This window comes from Lonchura striata, chromosome 14 (genome assembly GCF_050655825.1).
Source record: "Lonchura striata isolate lonStrDom1 chromosome 14, ASM5065582v1, whole genome shotgun sequence".
Lineage (NCBI taxonomy): Eukaryota > Metazoa > Chordata > Aves > Passeriformes > Estrildidae > Lonchura > Lonchura striata.
This window is the reverse complement of record NC_140716.1, coordinates 9,245,164-9,258,478: the sequence shown is the minus strand read 5'-3', so window position 1 is coordinate 9,258,478 and position 13,315 is coordinate 9,245,164. Positions and strand designations below refer to the sequence as shown.

At 41.3% G+C, this 13,315-nt stretch overlaps 1 protein-coding gene across 4 annotated transcripts in view; it reads left to right on the top strand.

The window, feature by feature from the left end:
• Positions 1-13,315, top strand: part of BMERB1 (bMERB domain containing 1) — a 47,197-nt gene that overhangs the window by 17,499 nt on the left and 16,383 nt on the right. For all 4 annotated transcript variants that reach the window (XM_031506088.3, XM_085592369.1, XM_021539828.3 and 1 more), the window contains exon 2: positions 6,051-6,174. In XM_031506088.3, coding sequence (XP_031361948.1) covers positions 6,051-6,174 — 124 coding nt within the window. The remainder of the gene's footprint in view (positions 1-6,050; positions 6,175-13,315) is intronic.

Here is a 13,315-nt window from a genome sequence, read left to right as displayed (position 1 = left end):
TGAATGAGCAGAGCTGGATGAATAGAGAAAAAAATTAATCATACGTGTCTCTCTACAGACATGAAATTCTGATCTCTTGCCTGAGGAGCTGCAGAATGGAGCAGATGCAAGGGACTGCTGGAGTCCAGCAGCTGGTCCCAACATAAATGATCTTTACACAGCACAGTACAGGGCTGAGGTGGCCAGTGCTTTGTGCTTCCCAGGTTTGCTGGAAGCAAAGATGCACCACAATTCCCCAGGAATCAGATAAATCCCCCACTTCTTTTTCCCCTTCTCCAAATGAGAGTTGTGGAGCAGGGATATTTGATGACCATGGCACTCCCAGAGATCCTGGTGTTTAATCAGCTTTCAGCAGGCACCTCTGGATCCTTCCTGCCAAAGAGCATCCCTAGAGCTGCCAGCTTTCTCAGCTGCCTGTTGCAAAGCCAAGCTGTAAGGGGACCCAGCCAGCCCAGAGGTTTATGCTGAGACATGGAGCATGTGAAAAAAACACCTTTGGGACTTCTGGGTGCCCTGCTGTCTGGCAAAAATAGTTGAAGCTTTGATGCCTGGCTTAAGCCAATATCTCAGGGCTCTAAGGTTACCCCCTGTGCATCTGGGAGCTGCATTGCAGTTGAAACTTCTGATATTTTTTTGAAATTTAACACTTCCAGAAGTGCAAGGCTATTCTGGATCCTCATGCACTGAAAGGAAAGAAGAGTCTTTGCACAGAGGGATGCTTTTTGAAATGTATTGAATCCCATGTGTTATCCCCTATATACTCTGCATGCCACTTCTCTGGCATTTTCCAGCAGACACAGTTTTGTCAGAAGGTTTTGGCTACCATTGCTTGCAGGGACAAAGCACATCTGGCCACCTGTGAAGGAGCTGTGCTGCTTCTGTCAGCCCAAAGTGCAGTTCATGGCTCTACATGCTAGAGATCCCAAAATTTAAATGTGTTGCTCCATTCATGGAGAGGTATCAATAAGAATTCAAAAATTATAACAAGCACAATAAGAAGAAAAAAAAAAATCAGCTTCCTGCTAGAAGCAAAATTCAGCTGTGTTGTCTCCAGCATTCAGTGCCATTGACAGCAGTGGAGGCAAAGTGATTCTGAGAAGTTCTGCACATCTGCCTGCGAGTGGAGTAGCACATTAGCTCTCTGCTCCTCCAGTAACAGCCTCTGCACACTCCTACTGTCTTTGGAGATTGCTTTTCCAGGGTGTTAAAACTCACCAGGTATTTGTGCTGCTGCTGCTGCCTCAGTGCAGCCTATTAGCTGCTCACCGAGTCCTGATGGACTAGCAGCACCATCCCAAATTTAATGAATTTGGTGCCATCACCAAGCTGTTCTTGGTGCTAGAGAAGAAATAGGAGAACAAATTGACAAGCAGAGGGAAGAGATTGCCTTGAGGGAAAAGAGATTACAGCTTTTCTGAGAGACCCCCTGAAATGAATTGTGAGCTGTATTCTGCAGCAGGATGAGGACATTCCTGGGATGTTTCCCAAAGCCAGACTGCTGCCAGTGTCCAAACCAAGTGAGGCAGGCAGTGAAAGCAGCAGGAGTGTGGGATGTGCTCACTGCCACAACAGCCAGCTCACTGCCACCCTGGTACTGCCCCTGTTCTCCCTTTCCCCCAGTCTACCCATTTTAAATTGCACAAGACTGCAGCCTCTCAGGAAATCCAGGAACAAAACACATTGCAGCTGTTTATATTGTATTTATATGGTAATTCCATCATAAAGCATTGAATAAATAAAATGTGCCACACTCATGCCAAGTTTAGTAATTGTTAGAATTCACAGTAATAGAATGCTGCAGCAGGCTAGATTAAAAATAAGGAATTAAATGTAGTTTTTAATGTACAGGTTAGTTATTGGCCACTGCATCCTGCACCAGAAGGATTAAATCAAAAAGAAAAAAAAATCAGCTCTGAGGCAACAACAGAAGGTATAGTAAAAGGGCTGGCTGCAAGGCTATCAGTTCATGCCTCCAGGTGACATGTTAGTGACCAGCTACAGCAATAGTCTGATTCTTTTCACATGAACATATTTTTATCTGGAATATTTTGAACTATAAAAAAATATTTTTTCTGCATTATGCAACTATTTCCATTTTTGCTTAAAGACCAAGCATGCTGTTTTTAAGTGGCACTAGCTGGTTCTCTCTTCATCCGTTTCTGACCTGTGCCTCCTGCTTGCTTCTGCTTTGTCTCATCAACTAACAGTGGTGTTGAGAGTCTTGATTTTGATATGTGAAGTAGCATTAAGAGTTTACTTGCTGCACTCTGCTCTATTAGCACTTAATATACTTCAGCAAAAAATTATTAGCTTGAGAATTTCACTGAATTCTTTGAAAAAGCCCCAAAAGTTCTGACCCAGATTTGGAGCAAAACTTGTCCATTAACATTTTCTTACCAAGTATTAGCTTATTAATGGACAATTTAAGGGAACAAGGACTCAAACTGCTCAATTTAAGTCCAGTCCAGAACAATGACTTACAATAATTTTTAACATCCACTATTGGATGGGCTGCAGAGCAGGTTTGCTGGTGGGTAGTTTCCACATCAGAGGAGTCACAGCTGGTCTGTGCCATCCTTGGAGGAGCTCTCAGCAGCCATGGGTTGAACATACAGAGCCTCTCATTTAGGATGGCTCACCCATGTCAAAGATGAAGAGGAGAAGTGGAGGAGAGCTGGGCCATTACCCTGCCCTGTGCTGGAGCTCAGCTCTGCAGAGGGGCTGAGGTGGCTCTGGAAGGTGTGGCTGGGTCTCCAACAGCAGCAGAGCCGTAAAGAAGAGGATCCAGAGGGCCCTGATGGAGCAGAGCCTGCACTTGCTGGGTGTCCCACAGCTGCAGCTCCTCCCTGCATGTTCCTGCCAGGTCCCTGCAGTGCTGAGCCGTGCCTGGAGCTCAGCAGGGTGACAATGACATCCTTTGGTTCTAGAGCAGAGATCTGGGGGCCTTTGTGGCACTGCCAGACCTCGCCTCCTCCCTGCCCTGCTTTACAGTGACAACAGTCCCAAGTGACAATTAAATGGCTGCAGAGCACAGGGAGCCTGTCCCAGGGCCACCAGTGACAGCAGCAGGATCTGTGCTGGTAATAAATCACAGCATCCCTTACCAGCTGCTCTGAAACTATTGACAGCAGGTGTGAGGCCTTCTCCCATTTCTCATTGTCAATTCAGGCTTCTTTTAAAGTTTTCTTTGCACTTATTGACTTCATTGGCAATTTGGTTTTTTGCTGCTTTTAAACACAGCTGGCTACTGTTCTATTTTGGGCTGGCACACTGAGGATGAAGTGTGATCATTATGTTAATACCCAGTTTAACTATACCAGTCTGTGTTTAAACTGAAACAAAGTTATGCATAAATAACTTCAGGTTTACCTCTTCAGCCCTCTCACTATGTCTAATAGCTTGATAATTTTATTTCCCTATGGTAATTATTTTAATGCTAATATCTTTTTGTGCATACAGTAATATAATTTTACTTGGCTTTTTTTGTCACTGAAAATTATCCTGGAGATTGCAGAACAGACAAAACAATTTCGTCCTGCCACTGGCTGGGACTCATCTCAGTGTTGTCTCCACTTTTGCTTTATGAATTTTGTCTCATTATCAGGAAAAAGCTCAATATATGCTAAAAAATAGTTGACTACTGCATACCTGCTTTAAATAAAATGAAATGTTCATTCTTTCTTTTTTTAAAAATGTAAGAGACTTCTGTGTGAAGCTGTTCTGAATCACGTCTCAGAGCACTAGAGATGTCATTGCTCACTGGGACAGAGTTAGAGCTTTACTTAAAGGCTCAATAATGTTAAAATAATCTTCCCCAGTGGTTCACATCCCAGGAGCTCAAACCATTTCATGAAAAATAATTAGTTATCCTTCAGCACAGCTGCTGCCAGGTGGGCCAGTTATCCACGAAGAGAAACTGCTGGTGGTGTGTGAGGAGGGCTGGTGGCAATCCTGACCTGGCCTCCCCAGGTGTCCTCACCCTGTGGCTTCCAGCCACATCTCTGAGCTTGCAGACAAGCTGTGGACTAATATCTGATGCTTTCTGTATTTATTTCCCTCCACTTTCAAACTTACTGCTGCCTTGCTTGCATTTTTGATTCTTTTGGAAGTACTGCATAATTTTGTATTGCTTTCAAAAATATTTTCTCTGGTTCAAGCACATGTTGGGTGGGGTGTGAAGGAGAATCTCTGAGTGTTCTGCAAGGGTCAGAGCAGACTTCTGCCTGTCACACTCATTCCTGTGCTGGTTTGAGCACATCCCTGGGGCATAAAGCTTGTTTCTTCCTGAATTGTTGAAATCCCAGGGTGGAGGCTGACCTCACACGAGGAGTGACACCACAGCACTTACAGCTGGAACTGCCGAGTGCAAGTAAATTAGTTACTTTTTTTTTTTTCTGTTTTCTGAGCTCTTCAGAGCTAATTTTATAATATGTATGTGTAATTTATTTATGGTTTATATTCCTATTTACCAGTATTATTTGCTTTAATTCATGGTAGCATCAGAATAACTTCCCATCTCCTGCTTATATTTCTGGTAGTGAAAATGAGAGGTGAGCCTGTGAGAACCTCATTACATTTAGGCTACACATCAACTAAATATATTCCAACAAACACAATGATTTCTAATAGGGAAATCCATGTTGTACAGGCAGCGTTTGTGTGTTCAGACACACAAGACAGCCTTACTTTACAGACCAGTTTTGCAATTTGAGTTTTAAAACATTTACTGAAACATGGCTATTCTCTCATGGCAGACATTTCAAAACCTGTCTCACTTTTTTCCCCCTGAAGATTCTATTATCTTGGGGAAAAAAAAAAGTGATTTTAAAAATATTTGTTTCCCACTTTCTTCATTAAGCAAGGAAGTCAAAACTTGCAGATAATACTAGCGGGATAACTTTAAAAATATCTTATCTGTTTTTAAATACAAGGGAAATATATGTTTTTAATATAGTATAGAATGTTTTCCCTTTTCCTCCATTTTGGGAGAGCCATGAACTGAGCTCATACAGAGGCTGTTTGCTGAGATTTTATAGTTTCATTCCTACTCCAAGTTTTTGTCAGAAATTCTTCTCAGCTGTGCTTAGTGTCTCATGAGGGACTTCAGAATTTGTCTCCTCTTAATTGAACAGCTTATTTTCTGATGCTTTTTGTCTGCAGTTTTCTGCATAATTATGCTGAGTATGTTTTGACCTCTCTATTTTCCCCTTTTCAAATCAATACAGCTGAAGCAGGCCTTTTTTCAGGAATATCTCTCCATTTGGGTACCAAGATATGCAGCCAACCTGTTTTTCAGTGTCTAAATTCTTGTTTAACGTGAAGGCCAAGTATGATGACCCCTTGGAATGGGGTTTTCCAGAGGCCAAGCAGCTCTTTTCCCACACCCATCTTATATAAATTGGCTGCTTTATGTCCATAGCCATGTTTCTCTCTGGGCTACAGAGGTAATACATCAATTATGGAGAAATAATCACAGAACCCTGGCCTTACCAGCTGCCAGGTTATTACTGCAAAGTGCTTTTTGTCTCCTCAACCCATTTGATGCCCTTGTGAGAGCCCCTTGCAGGATGAGGTCCTGCATCATTTCTGATCCCACCCTTGGCTCCTCTTGGTGGAGCAGCATGGAGAGTTAGAGGGCTTGAGGCTGGGGACACTCATGGGTTTGTTGCCTGCACCAAGGAAGGACTCTCCAGAGCTGCAACTAATTGCTCTGAGAGGGTTTTGTAGCAGTCACTTTGTGGTGATATCAGTTGGGGAATGGTGGCTGTGGCTGTGGATGGGGTTGGGATTCCTCAGAGGGATGATTGAGCCTGACTAACAAAATGATTGTACTTTGGCTTAGGGAGTATTTCACTTCTAAACTGTTACATTGCAAGTAATAAGCAAAACAATAATAAAACCAGTCAGCACAGCACTTAGCTAGAATATTTTTTACTGCTTGAATTAATTACTCCATAGTTAGGTATCTTGGTGATTTAATTTACATTCCTAAAAAACACCATTAAGACAGTCTGACTGGCTTAATTCATTTTCTCTGCTTCCACACACAGATCAACTTGACATCATTTCAATGGCTGAAACAACAATGATGCCTGAGGAAATTGAGCTTGAGATGGCAAAGATCCAGAGACTTCGGGAAGTCTTAGTCAGAAGAGAATCAGAACTCAGGTTTATGTAAGTATCAATCCTTCTGGGAAAACACTATGCAAAATTAATCAAAATAGGAAAGAATGGTATTTAGAAGACTTTTATCTGCTTGACATTTTAAAAGGGAGAAAGATAAAGAGCATCCCAGTTAGGTGAGCACTTACAAAATGCCTTTGGGAAATTATTTTTGTAGTTGCAAAGGAAATTATGGCTTTTTTATTCAGCACCATTTTTTTCATTCAGCACAATTTGCAGAATACATAAAATAGAGCTCTTACTTACAAAAGGAAAGTTTAGCAAAGTATGTGTCTATGCAGAATCTTTCCCTACCTGATTTCAGTCCTTTGTGGCAAGGATATTTGTCTGAACAAAATATCAACAGGTAGGGGATTTGAAGCTTCCACAGTCTAACCTAGTTCAGGCTTTATTCCTACTTCCTTAGTGGTCTTAGACAGTTCATGTCACAAGAGAGCACACTGTGATCTGCACTAATACAGGCAAGATTTGACATTTGTTAAATGGAAGCCATTTAGTTATGAACACAAAATACTTTCTGATATATCAAATTAAATAGCAATATTCCAAGAGGGATTTTCAAAATTGCCAAAAATGTCAGGCACAGGAGCCTCACTGAAGGTTCGTGAATATTAATCCAATTCTGATGGTGAAGGCAATAGGGTTAATATTCCTAAATCATCAAATTTAGAAGATCAAAACTTATTCCTAAGAAGTGTATTATTTTGAAGTGTCCTCAGTCTGTAAGTCAGAAACAAATGCCTTTGCTGACAGGCCAAGAACTTCAGTAGCTCTAAAATCTGCTGAGCTCAGGCCCTTGGCATTAATGAAGCTTCAGTAGCCTGAAAAAACTCCCTGGCTTTCTGCTCCTGTTAAATACAGGGGGCTGGCCCTTTGACCCTTACACTGGAGGTTAATTTTAATGCCCTGACTTGCAGTGCCAGAAGCTGGAAGCCTCAGCCCTCTGCAAACAGCACAGGCTGCCTTTGAGTATTATCCCAGAACACTTCTGCCCAGAATCACTGCTTAGACACCTTTGGAATAGGGGCTGGTAATAGTGGCACTGACCTTTAGGAATGTCTTTGTGGTACAAACAAAGTGAACAGGAAAGGTTTTGTCACTCCCACTGCTGACAGTCAAGTCACTACTTGGTTATTGGTTTGTACATAAATTTAATCTGGAAGAAGCCTCATCATTGAACCCTGCACTTCTCTTGACATTTTCTGTATCAAACAAAGCTCTGAAATAAACTGCCCCAGTGAATTGAGAGCAATTGTTCTGTTTGTTCTGGCATCCAGTCTGTTCTTTTCATTTCCCCCACGCTCACACTCTTTACTCTGTATTGCCTGGCAGGTGTTTGGGTCAGGGATTTAACACAGGAGAGCTTGCTTATTGAAAAGGGAATAGAGCTGGTGTTCACCCTGTGCAACTGCTCTCCTCCTGGGGTAGATCTCATGCTCACACACTGCCTGGAGCTGCCCAGCAGCACTCCCAGCCTCTCCCTGGCACAGGCAGGAAAGCTCTTGGAGCTCAGCTCTGGGAGGCTTGGCCAAGGTCCTGGAAGAGCAGGCAGGTGACAGAGGTGGCTCCAATTTCTGTCTTTTCTAAGCCATAGAAAGCCACAGCCACAGACCCTCTCATTCCTTCAGCTGCAGCAGACCTCATGTCCACTTTTTCAGGAATATTCACACAGTTTCTAGCCCAGCTGCTCCCTCTGACCCTGCTCATTAATCCTTGAGGCAGTTAAATTCAGTTTGTGAATGCCACTGAATGAAATGGCCAGAGAGAACATGTTGGTAGTGATGCCCAGGTAATGCAGCAGCACTTGCTCTTTATTGCCTTTCATGCTGGGTAGTTTACACTGACAGAAGGGCTTGGCTACATTATGACAAATATCTTTTAATGACAAATGTATTTTAATGAACTATTGCTGAGATTAGCAGCACAAGTCATGGTTACCTCAGTGGTCCAAGTTTTGTTTCTGTTTCAGTAAGCAAAGTGCATAAACTCTAATACATAGACACATTGTAGAAGATTTTATATGTAGTCATATTTCTTTTTTTTCATTTGATTTCTGAAGTAATGAATTGCCAATATCCAAAGACCAGAAGTCTGTATGTAGGTCATGAATTTTAGCATCTGATTTCTTCTGACAGGACTAGATTCCCCTGGGAATGACCTATACAAGCAAGCACATGAAGCTGAGCCTCCTCAGCCAGGTTTAAGGCAGACTCAGCTTTGAACACTGCTAACGAGCAGCTCTACACCTACACTCAGACCAGCTTTAATGAGAGCCACATCTCTTTAGCTCTTGCATCTGCTTTAGCTTTTCCTTTAATTAGAGCAAAAGGATAAAACACACACGTAGTATTAGAGAAACTGTGTGGTATGTTTGTATTCCCTTCTTTGCCTTTCATGCTGTTAGCAACAGAATATAAATTCTCTTGGGTTAAATTGGTATTTTTTTATAGTTCTTATGAAAGCATGAACACAATGGAACAATTCTGTAACACTTGCACATCCAGGCACAACTCACATTTCCAGCTACATTTTTTAAAGTAATGGTTCTTTCTTCTCGCTGTCTGTCTGATCTTTTTATTCACATGTAGCCAGATCCTAAAGCAGGAAAAGTACTCTGTAGCTGTGCTTAAAGAAAGCAGTGCTCTGAAGCTGTGCTCAGAGTGTCCCCAGCCCTCAGGGTGCCCGTGGCTCCCTCTGTCACAGGCACTCACAGCCTGTCAGCTCTGCCTGCACACACCAGCAGGTGCCACAGCTCTTCCCTGTGTTTAAAAATACTCACTCAAGAATAAGAAAACAAAACACTGCAAGCTAGACCTGCTGCTGATGGAAACCACAGCAAGCTCTTCCTCTGTCAGCTGTAATCCATGGAAGATATATGCTCTAAGACTGCTAATTGAATTTATTATTTTCCTTGAAGAAGATGCAAATGAAACAAGGACATTAGGCAGAGAACTGCTCTAGGGTAGCTTATCAGCCATTAAAAAGTCCCTAAAAACCCAGCTGAAAAAGATCCCTAGCAAGGTCTAGATGCTGGACATGGATGGTTTGCATTTTTCACACTTCTGTGTGTGACCAAGGGAAAACTGCTCCTGCTGATGTATGGGATGCTCAGAAAGGTGATGCTGTTTTGGCAGCTGAGGTTTGTTCAGCACCTGTCCCTTCACACAACACAAACTCTGCAAGAGGGGGTCCTTGGCATTACATGGAACCACAGAACATCACATGGAAACACAGAATTACATGGAGTTACCTGGAGGGGACCCACAGACTGGTGGACATGTACTAGTATCCATCAAAATGATTTTAAAATTCAGAAGATATCTTTATGAACTTGCTGCAATTTCACTGCCTCTATACCAGCCCACAAATGATGTGCTGTCCCCAGTCCCACAGAGCAGCACATACTGGATTTTAGTGACAGACCAAGGATTCACTCTCAGACAAGCACAGATATTTCTGTAGTCTGCCTATCGCTGTATTAAAAAAACCTTCCCCAAAATAAAGACCATCTGTGAGAGCAGTGGAAACAGGCTTTACCCTGTTTAAAAATTAAACAGCAAAAAATTTTAAGTGAAGACCATAAATATCTGTACAGTTTCAATACATGTGATTTTTCACTCTTTTGTACTACTCTGCAGTCCTTTGTACACTCTTTTTCCTCTGCCTTGCAGAGACAAGTAGAAATTCCTTACTGGTGCACTAAACATAATGTAAGACCTTATTTCAGTAATTAAAAACTAAAGCATTTAAAGATAAAGTGTTGTCATACAAAGATACATTTAAACAGTGTGACTTTCTGGACCTCTGAAGTGAAGCAAAAATATACACTACAGAAACTCTAACTGACATCTCTGATTTTCAAATTTGTAATAATTTTTGTTACAAAACACAACTTTTTAAATTCTGCTGCATGAAACTCAATACAATTAGATGTGTGACAGCTTATTCTTAGCCTGACTCCTGAATTTTTTTGGTTTGAAAAGCAAGGAAAGAGATGGACTCTTATCTATTAGCTATATATTACAGTGAAATAATTCATCCTGTAGTGTATACTTTATAAGAGGCCAGTTTTCTGATATTTCTTGTTTTTCTTTTTATCAATACAAAGAAATAAAGAAAGCAAAATGAGCTGAAGTAATGGATTAACAGGTCATGATGTTTCCCAAACCGTTGTGACAATTGCAAGTCAGGTATTAACCTTTGAAAATGTGTCCTTTGCTTTGCTCCTTATTTTTGTTTCCTCCTTAAAAAAAAAAAAAAAAAAAAAAAAAAAAAAAAGGCAGCTGAAAGCAGCTGTACTCTTCATACCCAGGAAATCCTCTTCTAGCTGGATACCTGCTTGCTATGAAGAATTACCTGAAGTTTATGAGACATTATAAAATCAAGCCTTCCTCAATTAGGTAACGCCACAATTTATATTGTACAATCATATTTTAGCTCAGGCAACCTCACAGAGAGCAGAGTAGAGCAGATGCACTCTCATTTGGTCTGTAATTACATTATCAAACCCTATTTTTGTCTCAAGACCCTGCCTTGCTTGGTGCCCAGCATGGACCTCCTCAGGACATGTCCAGGTTATGTAGGAATTGTGGCTGTTTGTAGCATCTCCTGCAATGATACTGATACTATGAAATTTCATAAAATTATGCCAGGAGCTGTTGTGACTGTCTCCAGCCAGCCCAGGAAATGAAAATATACCTTGAAGCCATCATGTGCTATCTCCAGCTCTTCTTGGTTTGTTTTTAGAATAGCTGAGAGCTCAGCATATATAGATATGAAGGAGAAAATATGTACAGAAAAGCAACAGCTACAGCCTGCCAGCATCCCCCTCCTTCGCCTCTCAGGCTTCTCTCAGCTCCTTTCTTAAAACATTCTGTATAAAAAGAGTTTTGGGTCAAGCTGTGAATGTTCAATCTGTCTGTGCTGTTGAGGAAAGCAAACACACCACTTGGAACATACACACTCTCTCTTCCTCTCTAATGCTCCTGTCCCACTTTCTTTTTTTTTTCCTTCCTGGTGAGATAACAAACCCAGAAGCTGAGAGAGCTGCTCGGGCAGCATCCTCTGTGTCACACATTTAATGTGTTGCTGCTGTGGATGTGTTTGGCTTCAGAAGCAGTTTAGGATTGCTGGGGGCATGGAAATCTACTGTGCTAAAAGACATGGTTGTAAAAATGGATGATGCATGTGTTAGCTCAGTTGACAGGGAGAGGCAGCAAACCCTCAGACCTCTACGTGATACAGAGCAGATCAAAACTGAACTTCAAAATCATTTGTTGTGCAAAATTCATGCATTTTAAAATGCATGTTTTAACCCAGTAAATATTATTAGTAAAGGTGAGATCATGTCACCAACAGTTACTGCCTGTTCCTGTGGAAAGGCATGGAATTCTTATAAAGCAGCAACCACTGTCATCATGAAACAGTCTGTGGGAATTCTGCCAGTGCCTGATACTGCTGGCTTTCCAGATGGAAAGCAAAGCTTGAGGCCAGCTTTATTGGATGACCTTGAACTAAAACTGTGGAAGTTGCTTCTACCTGTGATAGCTGTTTTGGGATGGTTATTTCTGCCATCTAGGTGATACTGAATGGCAGTTTTTTAATGTGTAGGGAATAGAAGATATTACACATAAAGCCCTATTAGGTTGCTTTAGGCAATTACTGAAAACATTTTACTCATTAAACTTTTTTTTTTTTCATCTGTAAAAATGCTATAAATACCATGGTGTATTTGCTTAATGGCTGTGTGGTTATTACATCACTAAACTAATACTGTGAAGAGGCCAAATTCACCTCCACACTGGCTCAGAAATAGAATTGGTCATTGTCTTTGTACACTCTCACTACTCATTAGTAGATGACTCCTGCTTCTCCAGAGTGCTCATAACATCTACATCATCCAAATTCTGCATAGTTCTATTCAGGATTTTAGATCATTTTACACTGTTATGTTTACTTACTTGAAATCCCAGACCTTCTGTGTTTGCTGCAGCTTGACTTTGCAGTCCCACAGCTTCATTAGCTGTCCAGAGTACATAATTTATCTCTAGTTTGTTTGGTTTTTTATTGCTTCAAATCAGGCTTGCTTTTTCTTTACTTGTCTTTTTTTAACCTTTATCCTTCTCCTAGTTTGCAAAACCCCACAAATCTCTGTTGTCCTGCTGTGATACTGACTTTCCATTGCTGGGAGCAGTTGAGGTGGGACAGTCAGAAATCATTCTGGAGGGTGTTGGGTATAGTGGTAGAATCTCAAACTTAGGGCAAATTCATGGGGAAAATGTGAAGTCCTTATTCCTTCTAAGAACCAACAGGACATCCACAGAGGTCAGATGGGAGCCTCACCTTTGTGTCATTGCAGGATGCACAGCACACTGGTGTTTTAAATACAGAAAAGTATCTCTGCTGCCTGCCTGCCTTAATGCAACCACTGCAAAGGGAAACAACACCAAAGTACACAAGAACTGCTGAAGTGAGAGGTTAATTCCCTTGGTGATGACAAGCATAAATAAACCAACTTAGAAATCCTATGTTTTAATTTGAGTGCAGTAAATCTAGTTGACACAAAATAGGAATGTGGAACAGTCTTATAACTGGCTGAACTCAGAAAGTAATGCTGCAAAGTAACAGAAAAAAGTGTTCATGGAGGGTTCCATTCTCAGGTGAGAAAAGGCAGCAGTAATTGCTGTCTTTGTATGAACAAAGTTAATTTCAATTTTTAATTCTTTTTTGAACTAAATACTTTAACACTCTTAAAAGTGTCACTAATGTGACATCAACTCTAATTTCTCAGTGGCTTCATGCCTTGTGTGGCAGCAGCCTCACACTGAGCATCACCCTGGGGAAGGTGGGAGGGAGGGATAGTGAGTGGAAGGAGACAAAACAGGCTGTCAGATGTGTGAATAACCAGTGGTAACTCACTGGTTATATTATTGCTAAGCAGGTGTTCTGTCTTTTGCTTTCTTGGGTACTTTTGATTCTTTTGCTGCTCTTTCTTTCCTTTACACTTTAAGTTATCTGTTTTCTGTCATCTCAGGTTAAGCAGGAATTCCCTTGGGACTGTTTGCTTATGTGTTCAGCATCTGATACTTTTCTCCCAGTTTTGCATCTTGGTGTTACTGCAGTGTAAATAAGT